The following is a 19,459-nucleotide window of genomic DNA, read 5'->3' on the forward strand; positions in this document are numbered from 1 at the left end:
CATCCGTGGATTCTCCATCATCATGCTGAGAAAAGGCGTTCAGGTAAGACAACGCCCCTTTTTCTTGCAGATACTTCATTATCCAACTAGGTAACATCTAAAGGGAGTGGTGGTTGCTTTTGGCTTATATACAGTGGCTTGTCCTGTCAATGTGGATAGAAATTGTGTTTACTTCTTGCTAAATGAGGCTATTGTTTACTGTTTGATTGCTTATTTGAATTGCTCATTCCTTGATTGGAGTATTGTTTACTACTTGATTATTGATCTGGTAATAATTCTGATACTAATCTCTGCTTAACTAGGAATTAAATGTTATCAATTTTTTTTTCATTTTAGCTTTTTTATTATAACTTTTGAATTGTATGCAAATGTTGCTTATCTCTATGTGCCTGTTGATGGCTGATTTGTCTGAGTGCCAGGTTTCCAGAAATTTTGTAGCATTTGCAGACTTACCTTGTTCTAGGATGCTGACAGTTTTTCAGTTAAATCTGTCCATATGTTTTGCTGTTAAGGAATTTTCATCATGTCTGGTGACTGATAGTTGATGTTCATGGATGTGCTCTATTAGTTTCTGCTAATCTATATCTTGAAATGGCATCTGGAATTCTGTTACTGACTCTACATTATTTATATCTCTTCAATGCCCATCCACATTTTTATTGTCAGGCAAGGATGCAAGATATGAAATTCATTACTCATTTCACATACTGGAATTACTCATTATTTTGTTTAAAAACTAAACTTGGAAAAACAAGATGCCAGTTTTCCAATGCATCTTCATACATGGAAAAAGCTGCAATTGAGTGAAGAGATAAGACAATAAAAACTCTTTTGGTACCTTAAAAACTAATAGATTTATTATCATATAAGCTTTGTCAAATAACTTGAACATCATATTGAGAAATTATTGTTATATCTACAGACAACTGTTATTTGAGCAGAGAAAAGGTAAAATTAAGGATTGGATACTAAGCACATGAAATGCAACAATAGGATGAGAAGCATCCATTGTTAATTATTATTAAACTTTATTAAATAAATATTATATACAGTATAATACTGGATAATAACATGAGAGTAAGAAAAATCTAAATGGAGCAAAATAATTAAATAATATCTGGTTACACCTATATAATACTCAATATTACCTAATGAACTTTATATTAGATTATATAGCTATTTTCTAAAACATCCTTTTTTATTCTTTAATCCATACTTGAAACATTGTGCAGTTCTAGCTCAATATTACAAACATCAACTTTAAACAAATATTTTTGCTGTTGTTTTAAAAATGAAGCAATACGTCCTGCATATTAACAAGTATTTGCTTGCATAACTAATTTAAGATAAAATGCATTTATCAGCAAGTTATCATGACAATGGTTAGTCTTGTTTCCGTATCATCTTGAACAGTAGCTGATACGTATTGCAAAATATTTATTTTGTATCAAACTTTTATTGCATATTTTTATATTAATATGTGAAACTATTAATAATATTCACTATGCAAGAGCAAAACTAACACATTCTTTAATTATAATTCACTAGTTAAAATTTAGAAATATTGGAGATTAAAATGTTTCAAAAGCAAAAAATTAAAGTAATTACCTATTACAATTATTGCACTTTTATTTTGAATTAAGTAGTTGGTATTATAAATTCAAAATGATTCATAAGGTATACAGCTAGTCCAGTGGTGGGATTCAAATAGGCGAACAACTGATTCTCTGTGTGGATGCCACTTCTGGAAGTCCATTCTGGGCTTGGGCAACAAAAAATTAGCTACCGGTTCTGCTGAAGTGCTGCAAACCAGCTGAATCCCACCACTGAGCTAGTTCTTGACTTAGAACCAGGGCTTTTTTTGTCATAGAATGCCCAGAACGGAGTTCCAGCACCTTTTTTGGATGGAACCTTGTAGTGTAAGCAAGGCGGGTTGTATGACATGTGTGAGTTCCGACACCTTTTTTTTTTTTTTTTACAAAAAAAGCACTGCTTACAACCATTCCTTTAGTGACCATTCAAAATTACAATGGCACTTGTAACTTTGGAAAATATAAAATTGAAAAATGGGAAAAGGGTGATTAAAACATTGATTTTGTAAAATTGTAAAAAGATTAAGAGACTACATGGATTTGAAATAGGGTTGTGAAATTAATTAGAAGGTTCCTTCCTAAGGATTATTTAAAATTCTATTATATATATATATATATATATATATATATATATATATATATATATATATATATATATATATATATATATAGGTCTTTGGTTGTTCGGGTTTTCTCCCGCATTTTTTAACTGCAGTTAAAAAATGTCAAGGTGTAATCAATTAGACATCTGTCTGAAAAACTTCCTGCATATACTCCCTTGACTCAGCTGGTAAAGAGGGAGGAGAGCCTGTGGCTTGGTGGTTAAATCACTGCCTAGTATGTAAACTGCCCAGGTTCGAATCCCATAAAGGGTGTGGCTAACTGAAGAGAGCAGAATGAGCTCGAAATGGCCATCTTAGTCTCCCAATTTAATTCTTTAATTCTTTGTCAGAAAGAATTAAATATGTAGGTCTTTGGTTATTCGGGTTTTCTCCCACGTAAAATTGGAAGTGTCTTGGCGATGATTCGACGAAGTCCCATTCGTCATCTTCAGGTTGGTGTTTTCGGCTTCGTGCTTCTAGGAAACACCAGCCTGAAGATGACAAATGGGACTTCATCAAAACATCACCAAGACACTTCCAATTTTATGTGGGAGAAAACCCGAATAACCAAAGACTTACATACAAACACCCGCAAAAACCTCAGAAAAGATATAAATATCTGGGGGGTTGGCTGTGCTCTGATTGGCTGGGGGAGTGTTCTGTTTGGGTGGGGGCTTTGTTCTGCTCAGGTTAGTCTGAGTTGCAGGGGGTTTAAGATGGTGGGCTGCTTTGCTATTTTTTGGCTTCACGTTCGTGGTTGTGCCTCATCTTCATGGTGGGTGTCAGTTTGCTTCATGTGTGGATTGGAGGGGTTTAAAGTGGCCAATGATGCAGCTGTGGTCTGGCTTCTGGTTTGTGGTCATGCCTCCTCATCGGTGTGGCTTTGGGTTTGCTTTTTGCGTGGATGTGTGGTGGTGACATCCTGTGTGGTTTTTGTGAGTGTGGGTCTGGTGTCATTTTTTGTGTTAGGGAGTCGTTTGTCAATAAGGGCGGGTTTCCAAATAGCTGGTAGGCGGGAGGTATCATCTCGTTTGTTCATGCTGTGTGGGCGTTTTTCTATCTCGATGGCTTCTCTGATTATTCTGTTATTAAAATGTTCCGTTTTGGCGATAGTTCTGGTATTTTTAAAGTCAATTTCATGTCCTGTGGCTTTAAGGTGTTGGACCAGGGAAGAAGTTGGTTCCTCTTTTTTGACTGAGTTCTTATGTTCTTCAATGCGTGCACTTATTCTTCTGTTGGTTTGTCCGATGTATGTGTTGGGACAAGCAGTGCATGGGATTTCATATACTCCTTGATTTTCTAACTCAATTTTATCTTTGGGGTTTCTTAGGAAGGTGGATATTTTTCTGTTTGTGCAGAATGCTGTTTTGATGTTGTGTTTATGGAGGATCTTGCTGATTCTGTCTGTGGTGCCTTTTATGTATGGGAGGAGGGCTTTGCCGTTTTCTTGTTCTTTGTCTTGGATTTTAGTGGGGGTTTCTTTTTGGATTAGGTTTGTAATCTTATTTCTTTGGAATCTATTGGATGTTAGTACATTGGTGAGAGTGTGTAGTTCAGTTTTTAGGTGTTGTTCGTCAGCTAAGCGTTTTGTTCTGGAGATGAGTGTCTTGGCTACGGAGTTGATCTGTGCTGGGTGGTGGTGTGAGAGAGCGTGCAGATAGCGGTTTGTGTGTGTTTTCTTCTGGTAGATGGTGTGTCCTAGGGAGCCATTGGATTTCTTGTAGACTAAGACATCCAGGAAGGGAAGTTGGTTGTTAGCTTCTGTTTCCATGGTGAACTGTATTTTGGGGTGTAGGCTGTTGAGGTGTGTGAGGAAGTTGTCCAGTTTTTCTTTCCCATGTGGCCAGATTATGAAGGTGTCGTCTACGTATCTGAGCCAGAGTTTGGGTTTGTGATCCGATTTTTCTAGAGCTTGGGTTTCAAAGTGTTCCATGTAGAGGTTGGCAATGACAGGTGAGAGGGGTGATCCCATGGGTGCTCCTTCTGTTTGTTTGTATTTTTGTCCATTATAGATGAAGTATGTGTTGGATAGGCAGTGGTTGGTCAGATCTAAGATGTGTTTGGGGGGTTTCCAATTTTACACGGGAGAAAACCCGAATAACCAAAGACCTACATACAAAGACCTACATTTTTTCTAAAAAAAAAAAAAAAAAAGGTGCCGGAACTCACACACGTCATATAACCCACCTTGCCTACTCTACAAGGTTCCATCCAAAAAAGGTGCCGGAACTCCGTTCTATGAGAAAAAAAGCCCTGTATATATTGTCTCTCTTGGACTTCAAGAGAACTAATTTCAATAAACTTAGAGAGGGCTTGGGAAGGATTCCATGGATGAGAATTCTCAAGGAGAAAACAACTCAAGAAGCTTGGGAAATTTTGAAAAATGAGATAGTAAAAGCCCAGTCGAGCACAATACCAACAAAGAGGAAAAATAACAGCTCTCAAAAGAAACCAGCATGGCTGCATAAAGAACTCTCTGACAAATTGAAAGATAAAAAGGACAAGTATAGAAAGTGGAAAGAGGGGCACATAACTAAGTCAGAATATCAGCAAATAGCCTGAGCCTCCAAAGATGAAGTGAAGAAAGCCAAGGCTCAAAATGAACTAAGGCTTGTGACCAAAGTCAAAAATAACAAAAAAAGCTTCTTTCAACATGTAAAAAACAAGAAAAAAGGTGAAGGAAATGATTGGTCCATTAGTGGGTCAAGGTGGCAAGAAGGTGTTCTATCCCAGACTATTGCCATCCTTGTTAAAGGCACAAGGACCAAACCCCTGTTGATACAATAGGCTGGAGACTTTAAAATGAAACAAACCCCTTTTAATATGGATGACAAACCTGTCAAATAGTCCAAAACACAAACAGTAAAACTCAAGTCCAAAGGAAGGAAATAATCCACAGGAAACATGATGCAAACAGAAGAGTAGTCACAAGCAAGACGAACAGACCAGGATTCCAAGAAGCACTTTGCAAACGATTGCCTTCAGGAACCAGCACCGCCCACACCTTTTCTTTTTATATAGCAGTCCCAAGGCGTTGCCTCTCATTGCTTTCTCCTTTTACTCTGGAGTTGTCATATTGACTGCTGCTGATTTACTCTCGCTAATTGACGACGTGTGCGAGCATCAATTAGCAAGTCCATCAGGTGTGAATCCTCCGAGTCTGACTCATTCTCCTCACACAGCTGAGCTTCATCAGGAACACAACTGGAGGGCTCAGGCTCTGCATCAAACCGTGAGTCCTGTAATTCATCAGAGCCTCCCTCTGCCCCTGATGGCCCTTCAAATGTCTCCTCCACCTCCTCCTCAGATTCCTCAGAGTCAGCTGTTGGGAGCACAGGCTGGCACGGAATCACAACAGAAGGTGACAAGCAACAGGGAGAACGAGCAACTCATTTTTTGCATCTGTCTTTACACAAAGGGAAAAAAAACAGATCAACCTATCAAAAATAGTGCCATTAAAAAACAAAATAGAAACACAAGTTAAGATAGACAAGAAAATGGTAAGTGAGCACCTGTCCAGCCTAGATGAGTTCAAATCGCCAGGACCAGATGGATTACACCCCAAGGTTCTCAAGGAACTGGCAGATGTGATCTCAGAACCACTGAACTATATCTTTCAAAGATCCTGGAGCACAGGGGAACTACCAGAGGACTGGAAAAGAGCTGATGTAGTTCCCATCTACAAAAAAGGAAAAAAATGGACCCAGGAAATTACAGACCTATCAGCCTGACCTCAATACCTGGGAAGATCCTGGAAAAGATAATCAAACAATGAATCAGCGAACACCTAAAGGCAAACAAAGTCATTACTAAAAGCCAACATGGGTTTGTCAAAAATAGATCATGCCAGAAAAATCTTATTGCATTCTTTGACCAAGTGACAAAATTAGTGGAACAGAGGAATGCTGTGGATATAATTTACTTGGACTTCAGTAAGGCATTTGATAAAGTAGATCACAACCTACTACTTGACAAGATAGAAAAATGTGTGGGGTAGACAGCACCACCACCAGATGGATCCATAGCTGGCTGACCAGCCGTACTCAGCGTGTGGTCCTCAATGGAACCGCATCTACATGGAAAGAAGTGTGTAGTGGAGTGCCCCAGGGCTCTGTTCTGGGCCCAGTGCTCTTCAACATCTTTATCAATGATTTGGATGAGGGGATAGATGGGGAAATCATCAAATTTGCAGACAACACCAAGCTGGCAGGAATAGCCAACACTCCAGAAGATAGGCTTAAGATACAGAAGGATCTGGACAGACTTGAACACTGGGCACTATCTAACAAAATGAAATTCAATGGTGAAAAAAGCAAAGTTCTACATTTAGACAGGAAAAACCAAATGCACAGGTATAGTATAGGGGGTACCTTGCTCAATAGTAGTAACTGTGAGAGGGACCTTGGAGTCCTAGTGGACAATCACCTAAATATGAGCCAGCACTGTGCTGCAGCTGCCAAAAAGGCCAACACAGTACTAGGCTGCATTAACAGAGGAATAGAATCAAGATCACATCAAGTGTTAATACCACTTTACAATGCCTTGGTAAGGCCACACTTGGAATACTGCATCCAGTTTTGGTCATCGCGATGTAAAAAAGATGTCGAGACTCTAGAAAGAGTACAGAGAAGAGCAACAAAGATGATTAGGGGACTGGAGGCTAAAGCATATAAGGAACAGCTGCTGGAATTGGGTATGCCTAGTTTAATGAAGAGAAGGACGAGGGGGGACATGATAGCAGTGTTCCAATATCTCAGGGGCTACCACAAAGAAGAGGGTGTCAAGCTATTTTCCAAGGCACCTGAAGGCAGGACAAGAAGCAATGGGTGGAAACTAAGCAAGGAGAGAAGCAACCTAGAACTAAGGAGAAATTTCCTGACAGTTAGAACAATTAACCAGTGGAACAACCTGCCTCCAGAAGCGGTGAATGCTCCAACACTGGAGGTTTTTAAGACGAGACTGGACAGCCATTTGTCTGAAATGGTATAGGGTTTCCTGCCTGAGCAGGGGGTTGGACTAGATGACCTCCAAGGTCCCTTCCAACTTTACTATTATATATATATATATATATATATATATATATATATATATATATATATATATATATATATATATATATAAGTGTAAGTGTTGTTGATTGGGGAAAAAGCATAAGAGGGAACTTTGAAAGTTAGACATCAGAGGAAACAAGAAAGAACTAATTACAGAACCAGTTATAGTTAATTATAAAGGAGAAAAGTTCCACTAAAACGGAATGAAGCAATATGTTCTAACTTTGGAAAATATTTGGAAATGCTACATTCAGATGTTATGTTTGAGTCTACTACTATCATAAAAATGAATTTTAAAAAGAGTTAATAAAGAGGACAAGAATGAGACCGAGGCAGTTTTGAATGTGGAATTAAAATTGACACATAGTAAGAATAATATGGAAAAGACATAACTGGATTTATCCATAGAATGATCTAACAATCGGTTGTTGTTGTTAGTTGTGAAGTCGTGTCCAACCCATTGCGACCCCATGGACAATGTTCCTCCAGGCCTTCCTGTCCTCTACCATCTTCTGGAGTCCATTTAAGCTCACGCCTACTACTTCAGTGACTCCATCCAGCCACCTCATTCTCTGTCGTCCCATTCTTCTATTGCCCTCAATCTTTCCCAGCATTAGGCTCTTCTCCAGTGAGTCCTTCCTTCTCATTATGTGGCCAAAGTACTTGAGTTTCAGCTTCAGCATCTGGCCTTCTAAAGAGCAATCAGGGTTGATCTCCTCTAGGACTGACCGGTTTGATCACCTTGCAGTCCAGGGGACTCACAGGAGCCTTCTCCAGCACCATAGTTCAAAGTCCTCAATTCTTTTGCGCTCAGCCTTTCTTTTGGTCCAACTTTCACAGCCATACAGTGCAACTGGGAAAACCATGGCCTTAACTATATGTACTTTTGTTGGCAGGGTAATGTCTCTGCTTTTTAGTATGCTTCTAGATTTGTCATAGCTTTCCTCCCCAGGTGCAAGCGTCTTTTAATTTCTTGGCTGCAATCCCCATCTGTGGTGATCTTGGAGCCCAGGAAAGTAAAATCTGTCACTACCTCCATTTCTTCCCCATCTATTTGCTGGGAATTAAGAGGGCCGGATTCCATGGTCTTGTTTTTTTTAATGTTGAGTTTCAAGCCAACTTTTGCACTCTCCTTCTTCACCCGCATCAAGAGTTCCTCTTCAATTTCTGCCATTAGCATGGTATCATCTGCATATCTTAGGTTGCTGATATTTCTCCTGGCAATCTTAATTCCAACTTTTGATCTAGCCCTGCCTTTCTCATGATATGCTCTGCATATAAGTTAAATAGGCAGGGTGACAGAATACATCCTTGCTGGATTCTTTTCCCAATTTTGAACCAATCAGTGGTTCCATATCCAGTTCTCACTGTTGCTTTTTGACCCACATATAGGTTTCTCAAGAGACAAATAAGATGGTCTGATACTCCCATCTCTTTAAGAACTTGCCACAATTTGTTGTGATCCACACAATCAAAGGCTTTAGCATAACCAATGAAGCGGAAGTAGATGTTTTTCTGGAACTCCCTAGCTTTCTCCATGATCCAGCGTATGTTGGAAATTTGATCTGTAGTTCCTCTGCCTCTTCGAAATCCTGCTTGTAGTTCTGGAATTTCTCGATCCACATACTGCTGAAGTCTAGCTTGTAGGATTTTAAGCATAACTTTACTTGCATGTGAAATGAGTGCAATGGTGCAATAGTTTCAACATTGTTTACCATTGCCTTTCTTTGGAATTGGAATGTAAAATGACCTTTTCCAATCCTGTGGCCACTGTTGAGTTTTCCCAATTTGCTGGCAAATTGAGTGTAGCCCTTTTACTGCATCCTCTTTTAAGATTTTGAATAGCTCAGCTGGAATACTGTCACCTCCACTAGCTTTGTTGTTGCTCAGTTTTCCTAAGGCCCATTTCACTTCACATTCTAGGATGTCTGGCTCGAGGTCAGTGACCACCCCATTGTGGTTATGCTAAGCTCATTCTTGTATAGTTCTTCTGTGTAATTTTGCCACCTCTTCTTAATCTCTTCTGCCTCTGTTAAATCCCTGCCATTTTGGTCCTTTATCATGCCCATCTTTGCATGAAACGTTCCCTTCATATCTCCAATTTTCTTGAAGAGATCTCTGGTTCTCCCTATTCTATTGTTTTCTTCTATATCTTTGCACTGTTCGTTTAAGAGGACATTCTTATCTCTTCTAGCTACTCTCTGGAATTCTGCATTCAATTGGGTGTATCTTTCTCTTTCTCCCTTGCCTTTCGCGTCCCTTCTTTCCTCAGCTATTTGCAGAGTTTCCTCAGACCGTCCTTTTGCTTTCTTGCATTTCTTTTTCTTTCGGTACAATCAGTACAAACTTAATTAATGTTTTGCTTCATATAAAAAGGAAGATAGCATTTGGAATAACACAGTGGTTGAAGACCATGTTTGTAGGAAAGAACAAAAGTAGTCACTCTAGTCCTCAAAAACAAAACAAAACAAAACAAAAAAAAACAACCCAAACCCTTAGTAGGTTACTTTGACGCTGATGGCTAAACATTCCATAATGTTTTTATTCTGATTTCAGTATGTTATAAATGCAGCAAAATCTGTGAGTTGGGCTGTAACTACTGTGAGGAACTTTTCTTGCTTTACAGAAACTTTGATGTTAGGGTATCAGTGCGCATAAAGATTCCCATGGAGCCATTTGCTTCATCTTGTTAGAGTGATGAGAAACTATTTGTGACCAGTCTTGCTTAGATCAGCATTATAGAACTACAAGTTAATCACTTCGTATAATTCAAATATTTATGCAGCTCTACTTATGTTATTTTTTTCAGCATTGCTTCATATCATAATTTGCTTTCTAAGCTGTCCAGGCATGATATGACTACTGTTAATTTGCATCCTGGCTTTCCCTAGTTGGATGACACTGGCTATATGGAGCATGTTTAAATAATATACAACACATGAATGAACTCTTGCCACGTCTAAGATATTTACAAGCAAATATATCCCAGTTAACATGAATTGTTGAGGCCAGCTACAGTTTGCCAGTTTCTTTCATTTTGGGTTATTGTTCCAACAACAACTGATTAATTCACTGAAAAGTTCTTTCAACACATTCTTATTTCATTGCAATTTTGATTTAAACACCTTCCCTCTTCATATTAAAGCAGTCATATATCCTCCTCCTTCTGTTCAATATAAGAAGGAAATAGCTGCTTTCACTCATAAGTGAGAGGGACCCACTTAGACTTTATCACCAGTTCAAAGATTCTCAGCCTTCCATCCTTCCGGGGTAGGTAAAATGAGGACCCAGATTGTTGGGGGTAATGTAAATATATATATACATTGCTTACTGGTGTACACTGCTTAGAGAGTGCTTGCACTTAAAGCGGTATATAAGTCTCATAAATAAATAAATAAAGGTGGGTTTTTTTCAAAGCAATTCAGGAACCATATAATAAAAAGAACAAAGGATTATTCTCAACTATTAAGAATCTTTAGCTCTTTTTAAGTGCTTATTTCTACAGTATATGTTGTTTTATTACAAGAATTGCTTTTCAAAATTTAGCTGACACCTATCCATTGCCTCAAGACACCATGCTTGATAGCAAAACACTGTTTTACTGTGGTGTGTTATATGATGTATAATATTGCAATACATTTTGGGGGAAAATCTCTGAAGTTGGTGTGGCAGGATTTAGTACGTTGCAACAGCTCTCTGCCTAATTTTTTATTTTGACTGATAAAGTTATTTGTACGAGTAACAAAATGTCTCAGATGAACAAACTTTGGTCTAGTTGCCATGACTTAACTTTTTTAGATTCTTTTGGTTTGGATTATTGAGTCTTCATTTACATGAAGCCAAAATTTGATACTGAACTAAGTGAGGGGAAACAAGCTGAAATTAAATTCACACAAAAAAGATATTGTAGTAATTAAGAAATAGGGTTCTGGTATCTGAGATTTAGACTATTTTGAATAGCATTGTACTTTCCATGGAACAGCAATTTCACACACTGGGGGTCCGCCTAGTTCCTTGGCTGTCACTGGATTTGAAGATGGTGTCTATGATTAATAGTGAATTTGCATAATTACTTCCCACATGATAAGAAATGAGTCAGTTTTTATCTATTTATTTATATCCTTTCTAGATTACCACAACATGTTACACATAGACTATCCTTGAAAAGTGTTTAGAAGCTGCAGTTGGTACAAGAGAAGCAGCCAGGATGGAAGCTTTCTGAAAAATTTTTCTGTTCTGAAAAATCTATGGTTTGCCACTTGCCTATTAGGCAAAATTTAAAATGTTTGTAATTCCCTTTAAAATCCTAAATTGTTCGCGATGATCAAAAGAATCACATTTCTGTTACTTAACTGAGTGGCTACTAAAATCTCCAGGAAAGGCCCTTTAGAAATTAACTTTCTGTCAAAAAGAGTTGTATTGGGCCTCCGATGTTTCAGGGTTTAGAAAATCTATAAAGACACTTTTGTCATATTTTAAATTCAGAAAATGATTTAGGAACTATGTTATTGTTCATTTTAAATTGTTTTCTGAACTATATTCTTTAAAAAATATTGTTAGATATCTTTAATACTGAATAGTATTAAATAGTAGAAAACTGAATAAAATAAAAATAATAAAATAAAATAAAAATGAATTACAATATATTACTACTTAGGGGCTAAGCCAAGTATCATTTATATTAAAAATAGCATTTTGTGTTTCATAGCATTAGAACTATTTAATGCTTAGTAACTGACTATGTCCATAACTTAAAATAAATAAAATGAAATATCTTCACAGATAATAGAGCTGCACAAAATATTTATACAAATTGAAATTAAAATTAACATGGCCTGAATTTTTCTACAAAATTACAGATCTAATGAAAAGCATTCCATGTTTTCTTCCTAAAATTAGCTGCAGTGAAATCAGAGAAAATGCACACTCTGCAGGTATATTTAAAGCACAGTGCCTATTTAGGACAGTCTGCTACACTGCACATACTGAAATTTTCCTCCTGTAATAATGAGATACAAATGACTCTCACTTTTATATTTCACAGCTATAATCAACACACACACACACACACACACACACACACAAATAAGCTCTAGTTCCCAAACATGTACTTGAGCCATTTACATGGGAGTGAAGCAAAAAACAAAGTAACAAACAGGATACCTCTATTATTAAGAATTTTAGTATCTGCAAAATGAGAAATATAAGGGATCAAAAGAGCACCAGATGTAAAGAGATAAATATTCTCATTATTTACCATAATAATTCTTTTTTGGCTAATGCATACACACAGAGACTTTAATTAAATAAAACTCTTAACTGCTTAAAGACAGACAACTATAATATATTCCCACAATCTTCTCTTCTCCTGACTAAACATACCCAGTACCACCAACTGTTAACTGGTACTTCCAATAGTAACTGGAGATTCTTCCAGGTCCCTTTCTGTCTTGATTGCTATTCTCTGGACATGTTTCAATTTTTCAATTGCTTTCTAAAATGTGGGCCCAAACTAAATGCAAATTTTATTTATTTTTTGAGAAAAAATTAATTTTCTTTATAGTAGCTGTAAATTAAATATATGAGCCAGGAAATCTTCAAAATGATAAGTCTTTTCCAATTGGTACAAGGAGATAAAAATTAGAAATGTGAAAGCTCTATTTTCTCTGAAATTTATACAATAAAGCAATTGTGTAATAAAACAAGTAAATAGATTTGCTAAAGAAGACTTTAGTTATAACAAATTAATATCTTATGATTTTAGTGCCAGCCTATTTGACTGTTAAAACACATAATTGTACTTTTCTGGTCTATGATATGCCTGAGTCTTGCTTTTCCAATGTCCAAAAGCTATTCCATACTATGCTCAACTCCAAATTGTAATACAGAAGTAGGATATTTTAAAGCAACATTATTACGCAGCTATTTGGCTGCAAAAAGAACTTCAAATATAAAATTTTGAACCTGACTGGCGTTTTCTATATAAAAAGCAGTTAAGATTATCCTAATCAAAGTACAATATTACTTGCAAACCATTCAAATAATTATTAACAGAAATTTAAACCACCAGGTGTTAAGAAATATGTATGAGCTTAAAACTGAATAAAAAATCAATAACAAAAGAAATAGTATAGCTAGATCATTTTCATAATGCGATGCCTTTAATTATGTTCTTCCAAACTTTTGTGGCTTATGATTAAAATGCTGAACTATTTAATTGTTTATGTATGGTTGAGAAAAGCAGGTTTAACAGCATGATAAATCATTCCAAATTTAATTTACATATACACTGATTCAAATATAGGTAATTGGGTTGTGAAAATCTTCTGTGGGTGAGCCATTCAAACAAGAACAAAAAATGTGCATGGAAATTCAGATCACATGGCAGGAAGGGATCTTGAAAGCAATAATTCTTGTATCCTCTTAGACAAATGGCTAATCGACCTCTTCTTAAAAATCTCCATGATGGAGAACTCCTGACGTTCCATTGCTTACTAGCAATTATGTCAGGAAATTCCTCATTTCAGATGGAATCACCCTCTGTGAATTCCACCCATTCTTGTTCTATTCTAGATAACTAAGATAGATCCATCTATTTGCTAAAGTAAATATTATACTAATTGGGGCTTGACTGAATTCAAAGATTAGTTAACAAATTATACATGGACTCAGAATCCATTTCATATTTTTGATGTATTCCTTTGATCGTGACTTGGATAAAAAATCTCTTTGGATTATTCTGAGCTGTACTGGCAGTACTCTCAAATTCTCTCTGCTGTAGCAGATGGCACAGGAACATGGTCAAGAAGTGGGAAACTATTTGAAATGTAAAGCCTACAGTTTCCCTGTAAACTAGCCATTGGGCTGCACCCCACAGGCACAAGGACATCATATATAGCACATGCACAAAGCAAGAAATAATCTAAAATACAAAATAAAAATTACAGCACAAATTCTGCTCTGCTGAAATTTATTATTTTTAATCACCTGATTTACAAGAACGAATTCTTAAATGTGTGTGCATTATTGCTAGGCAGCTGTTCTGCCTTTGTATTCTACAGGCCAATTTATTTGCAGCACTTCGTAAATCACAACATTATTGGTCATTCTGATAATAATTGTCTAATGGATGTTGATACAAGAGATTTTTTTGAGGGCAGTCATTGTGTCTTTTAAGAATACACAATTCTCTTCACATAACTCTCCAGCTCCAGCTTAGTTTTTATTGCCATTGTTTTTAATGCTCCCTAACCTATAACTACTGATCCCAATATCTTCATATTTGAAAATTAATTGCCCTGAATAACTTTTCCAAACTTCTGTAGTAATTTGACATTCTTGACTTTTGTATATAAAAAGGAGGTTTTACCTGTCTGCATCCACTGTCACATCATGAATTCCTTTTTGTATGACATCTCGAGAGGCAGCTATATCAGGAATTCGATTCAAGCTTCTTGTGTATAGATTGAGCCCTCCATCAGTCATGTAACTAAAAATAATACATATAAAAATGAATTAGTAGGAAAGTGTTGAGTTCTTCGTTCGCGTGCGAATGATGAAGACACATGGTGACAAGTAACAAACACTTTATTCTCTTTCTCCAACACCCAAGCAAAGGAACAAAAGGCACGCAGACCTTTATAGGGCCCGAGAGCCCGGCAGTGTTAACCAATAGGAATTTAGCCTGTTCGTGCTTTGCGCATGCGCACAAGGCTGACGCCTCTCTGTCTGGTCCCGGGCAGCTTTTAGGATGCCCGGGACCATTTGCAACATTTCTGGGCCTGCTCAGTTTCCTCAACAGACCCAAGACACAACACCCCTCCCCCCTAGAAAGAACACACACAGACTTCCAATTTCTTTTACAATCATCATAATAAAATAATATATAAGGAAAAAAAATAATATTCCTGCTCACACGCAGGCAACATACTTTTAAAATAATAAGGTTCTCTAAACAACCCACCCCTTGAGGTGGACCTCCTGTGTCTATCTACTACCCCACATAGGTCCAACTCCTAACCTAGACTGGTGAGATTTCCTTGTGCTGACAGGAACCTCACATATTCACCTAGGTGCTTAGGAGGGGCCTTAGCCTTTTGTGACCTATACAAGGTCAGGGAGGGAGCCTGTCAGCTCACCTGCCCGGCTAGTCAGACCAGGACTTGTACTTAAGGGCACCTGGCCTACCAGCCCATATGGTGGGCTCGCTAGACCAGGACTTTTATGCACAAATTTTTCAGGTGACCCCTGGTGAGGCGTACTGGCAGAGTTGCCAAGGCTCTTCCCAGGCTCCATTAGAGCAGCTGAAATTCCCCAACCCTCTGGAGTGGCTAAGGACTCTCCAACTACCCTGGATGGCTCCAGGGAACTTAGTCCCTCGAGCCTGTGACCAGTTTCAGACATGACCTGCATTGCAGGAGTGCCCCAATGCTCCCAATCCCCTGTGGCCATGGTGCCAGAGTCAGGAGCCACCTCTATGGCAAACCCCTCCTCAGGAGAATTCCTGTTTGGAGCTCTTGCAGATACGCTGGCCACCCCTTGGGATGACTTCCCTTTGGGAGCAATTGCTGATGCGCCGGACTCTCTGTTCGGCATAATATCTGAATTGGGAGGATGCCATTGCTCCTGCACTGTGAAATCCCTAGCAACCTACAGTACTTCCCAGGAACAGTGAGGCTGGGTCTCACAATGTTGACCTGAAGTGTGACATAGTTCCTGGGCCCCCTCCCCCCGAGAGCGGATGCCGGGGCGGAATCCACAGAGGAAAACTGCCAGTGCAGTTGATCGATGTGGCGCTGCAGAACGCGGCCCTCTTCCATGGTCACTTCGTATCATAGAGGTCCAGAGATCTTACAGATGACAGCAGGAACCCAGAGATGTCCAGGACCATAGTTCCTAGCGCAGACCAGATCGCCCACCTGAAGTCTCCGGGGAGCCCGTGGCTGTGACACCTGAGAAGACACTCGGTCGGGATGCAGTCTGTCTAACTTTGTAATGAGGCGGTGGCCCCAGCAGAGTTCAGCTGGGCTCTTCCCAGTGGCAGTGCAAGGTGTGGTGCGGTGTACAAGAAAGAATAACCTGTGTGTTGTGATTCCGTGCCAGCCTGTACTCCCAACAGCTGAGTCGGAGGAATCTGAGGAGGAGGTGGAGGAGGCATTTGGGGGGCCATCAGAGACAGAGGGAGACTCTGAAGTATAGGACTCACAGTTGGATGCAGAGCCTGAGCCCTCCAGTCATGTTTCTGATCAAGCTCAGCTGGGTGAGGAGCATGAATTAGACTTCAAAGAATCACAACAGATGGACTTGTTAATTGACGCACGCAGGTGGCGTCAATTAGCCAGAGTAAGGCAACAGAGGTCAATGAAGCACCTCCAAAGTAAGAAGAAACGGCAAGGGGAGGCACCACCTTATGACTGCTAATTAAAGGGAGGAGGTGTGGGTGGTGCTGGTTGCTGAAGACAACCGTTTGAAAACCGCGTCTTGGAATCTTGATCTGTGACTTCTCTTGTGATTTCTTGTTTGTTTTTCATCGTGCTCTTTTGGACTTAAGTTTGCTGTATTTGACAGGTTTGTCTACAATATTAAAAGGGGGTTTTGTTTTTGTTTGCAAGTCTCCAGCCTATTGCAGCAGCAGGGGTTTGGTTCTTGTGAAGTTAACAAGGATGGCAATAGGCCAGAACAAAACACTGTGATGCCAGTTACTGTAAGTCAGTTTCTTGAGAGCATCTTTGGTAGTGCGCACCATTCTCTCTGCCAGTCCGTTGGAAGATGGATGGAAGGGAGCAGAAGTCGCATGCTGGATCAAGTTGGCCTGAAGAAAAGCCTGGAACTCAAAAGAGGTAAATTGAGGGCCATTATCTGAAACCAGGACATCTGGAAGCCCATGTGATGCAAAAATTCCTCTCAACACCTGGATGGTCCTGGCAGTAGTAGTGGAGGAAACAGGAACAACCTCTAGTCACTTGGAATGGCTATCAACAACAACTAGGAAGAATTGCCCCTGAACGGGCCCAGTGTAATCTATATGCACCCATGGTTTGAGTTTCCTCCCACTTATGTACTGGGGCCTGAGGCATTTCAAGCCGTGACTGTTGGCACAGTTGGCACCCATGCATCTGAGCCTCGATGGCTTTATTGAGCCCAGGCCACCAAAGATGGCTGCGTGCAAGCACTTTCATCCTTACTATACCAGGATGTCCCTCATGCAGACAGAGCAAGACTCTAGACCTCAGTGAGGCTGGGATTACTACCCTTGAAAATGGAAAACTTATGCTTCTTGTTCCAGAAGCTTTGGAACTCAGTATCTGGGCACTTGTCAGGCTATCCTGACAACACCCAAGTCAGCACGCATGTAAGCGTGTGATCAGTGGCAGTTTCTGCAGCCACGTCCCTAGCATTCATGGGAGATTCAGGTAACTCCTGAATGGAAAGAATATTAATGGCAGGAGCAGGGTCTGCCTCTATCTGTTTCAGAGGTAATCTGCTTAGGCCATCTGCATGACCCACCTCCTTTCCAGGGTTATGAACTAGAGTGTAGTCATATGTTGACAGGAAAATGGACCACCTCAGCATACGAGGAGAAATGATATGTGGTGTCTGTTTGTTAGTGGTAAACAAACCCAGCAGAGGCTTATGGTCTGTATAGACCGTGAAGTGGCAGCCATATAAGAAATCATGGAATTTCTTTATGCCAGCCACTATGGCCAAGGCTTCTCTGTCAATCTGAGCGTAATTCTGCTCTGCAGATGACAAAGTCCTTGAGTAATAGGCCACAGGGACTTGTGTCCCATCAGCCTTCAGATGGCTAAGTACTGCTCCCACCCCATAAGGAGATGCCTCGCATGCGATGCAAACAGGCAATTACTCATTGAAATGTGCTAAAACAGCATTTGAAGTGAGCAAGGCCTTAATCTCATTGAAACTCCTGTCATGGATTTTGGTCTACTGCCATGGAGCCTGCTTGTCTAAGAGCCTGTGTAACGGCTCTGCCACTGCAGCCTTATGTGGGAGAAATGCATGGTAAAAATTTAAGAGCCCCAAGAAGGCTTGCAGCTCACTCTTAGATTTGGGGCTTGGGGCCTGCTGAATAGCTTGCAATTTGGATTCATCAGGGTGAATGCCTTGGGCATCAATCCTGAACCCTAAGAAGTCAGTGGAAGTGACTCCTATCTTGCATTTATCCTGTTTTAATTTAAGGCCTGCTTTTTGAAAATGAATCAAGACAGCCCTTAGCCTTTCTGCTAAATTTTGAGATGACTCCCCAGCAATGAGGACGTCATCAAAGTAGGGACAGACCCCAGGAATACCTCGAAGTGTGCTCTCCATGACACTTTGGAATATGCCAGGGGCTACATTTACCCCAAATTGCAGTCCTTTGACCTTGAAGGCCCCCCTGTGAGTTACAATAGTCTGGGCCTCTGCAGATGCCTTATCAACAGGTAGCTGTGCACTTATAGTCTGCACATATACGGATTTCCCCATTAGCCTTTAGAGGCATTACTATGGGGGTTTCCCATGGACTAGAATCCACAGGTTCTAAAATACCCTGCTGGAGCAATTTGTCCAGCTCAACATCTATCTTATCCTTGAGGGCAAAAGGTACCCTCCTAGGCTTGACCGGGATGGGTTTGATGGTTGGGTCTAACCATAGTGCAATGGGAGTCCCCTTGTAGGAGCCTAGCTCTGAACTAAACACATCTGCAAACTCCTTGCAAACCTCTGCAAGACCCAGCGTTTGCAAGTTGTGCAGCCCAGTTACTTGGATTCCCAGAGCCTTGAACCAATCAACTCCAATAAGACTCATATGTTCACCCCCAACGACCACCACATCCAAGAAACCTTCAAAATCCTTATGCTGTACCTTGAGGTTGGCCTCCCCCTTCACACAGACCTTAGAATTTTGAAAATCAGTGAGTATTAGGTTCGATGGCCTGAGTTTAACTCGAAGGCCACTACTGCTGCAAATCCTTTTGAAGGTATTAATTAAAAAAATTGAAAGAGCGGACCCTGTGTCCAACTCCATCGATAAAGGAACTCCTTGCAACCTCGTGTTAATGCGAAGTTTCTTTTTAAGGGGCTTGTGTGTCCCTGTCCTAAGAATACTCCCGCGCGATGCGCAGAAGCCCACCCTGTTTTGGCTGGGGACCCTGGTACCTTTCTGAAGCAATTCTTCCCGAGGTTAGACCTTCTGGCGACCCAAGCATACAGAGGCAAT

At 39.7% G+C, this 19,459-nt stretch overlaps 1 protein-coding gene across 8 annotated transcripts in view; it reads right to left on the bottom strand.

The window, feature by feature from the left end:
• The window catches only part of NAV3 (neuron navigator 3), a 688,216-nt gene that overhangs the window by 92,275 nt on the left and 576,482 nt on the right, over positions 1 to 19,459 (bottom strand). For all 8 annotated transcript variants that reach the window (XM_039343281.1, XM_039343283.1, XM_039343282.1 and 5 more), the window contains one exon: positions 14,615 to 14,734. In XM_039343281.1, the coding sequence (XP_039199215.1) occupies positions 14,615 to 14,734 (120 nt within the window). The remainder of the gene's footprint in view (positions 1 to 14,614; positions 14,735 to 19,459) is intronic.

Source organism: Crotalus tigris, unplaced genomic scaffold (genome assembly GCF_016545835.1).
Source record: "Crotalus tigris isolate CLP2741 ecotype Arizona unplaced genomic scaffold, ASM1654583v1 scf7180000017836.1595184, whole genome shotgun sequence".
Taxonomy (NCBI): domain Eukaryota; kingdom Metazoa; phylum Chordata; class Lepidosauria; order Squamata; family Viperidae; genus Crotalus; species Crotalus tigris.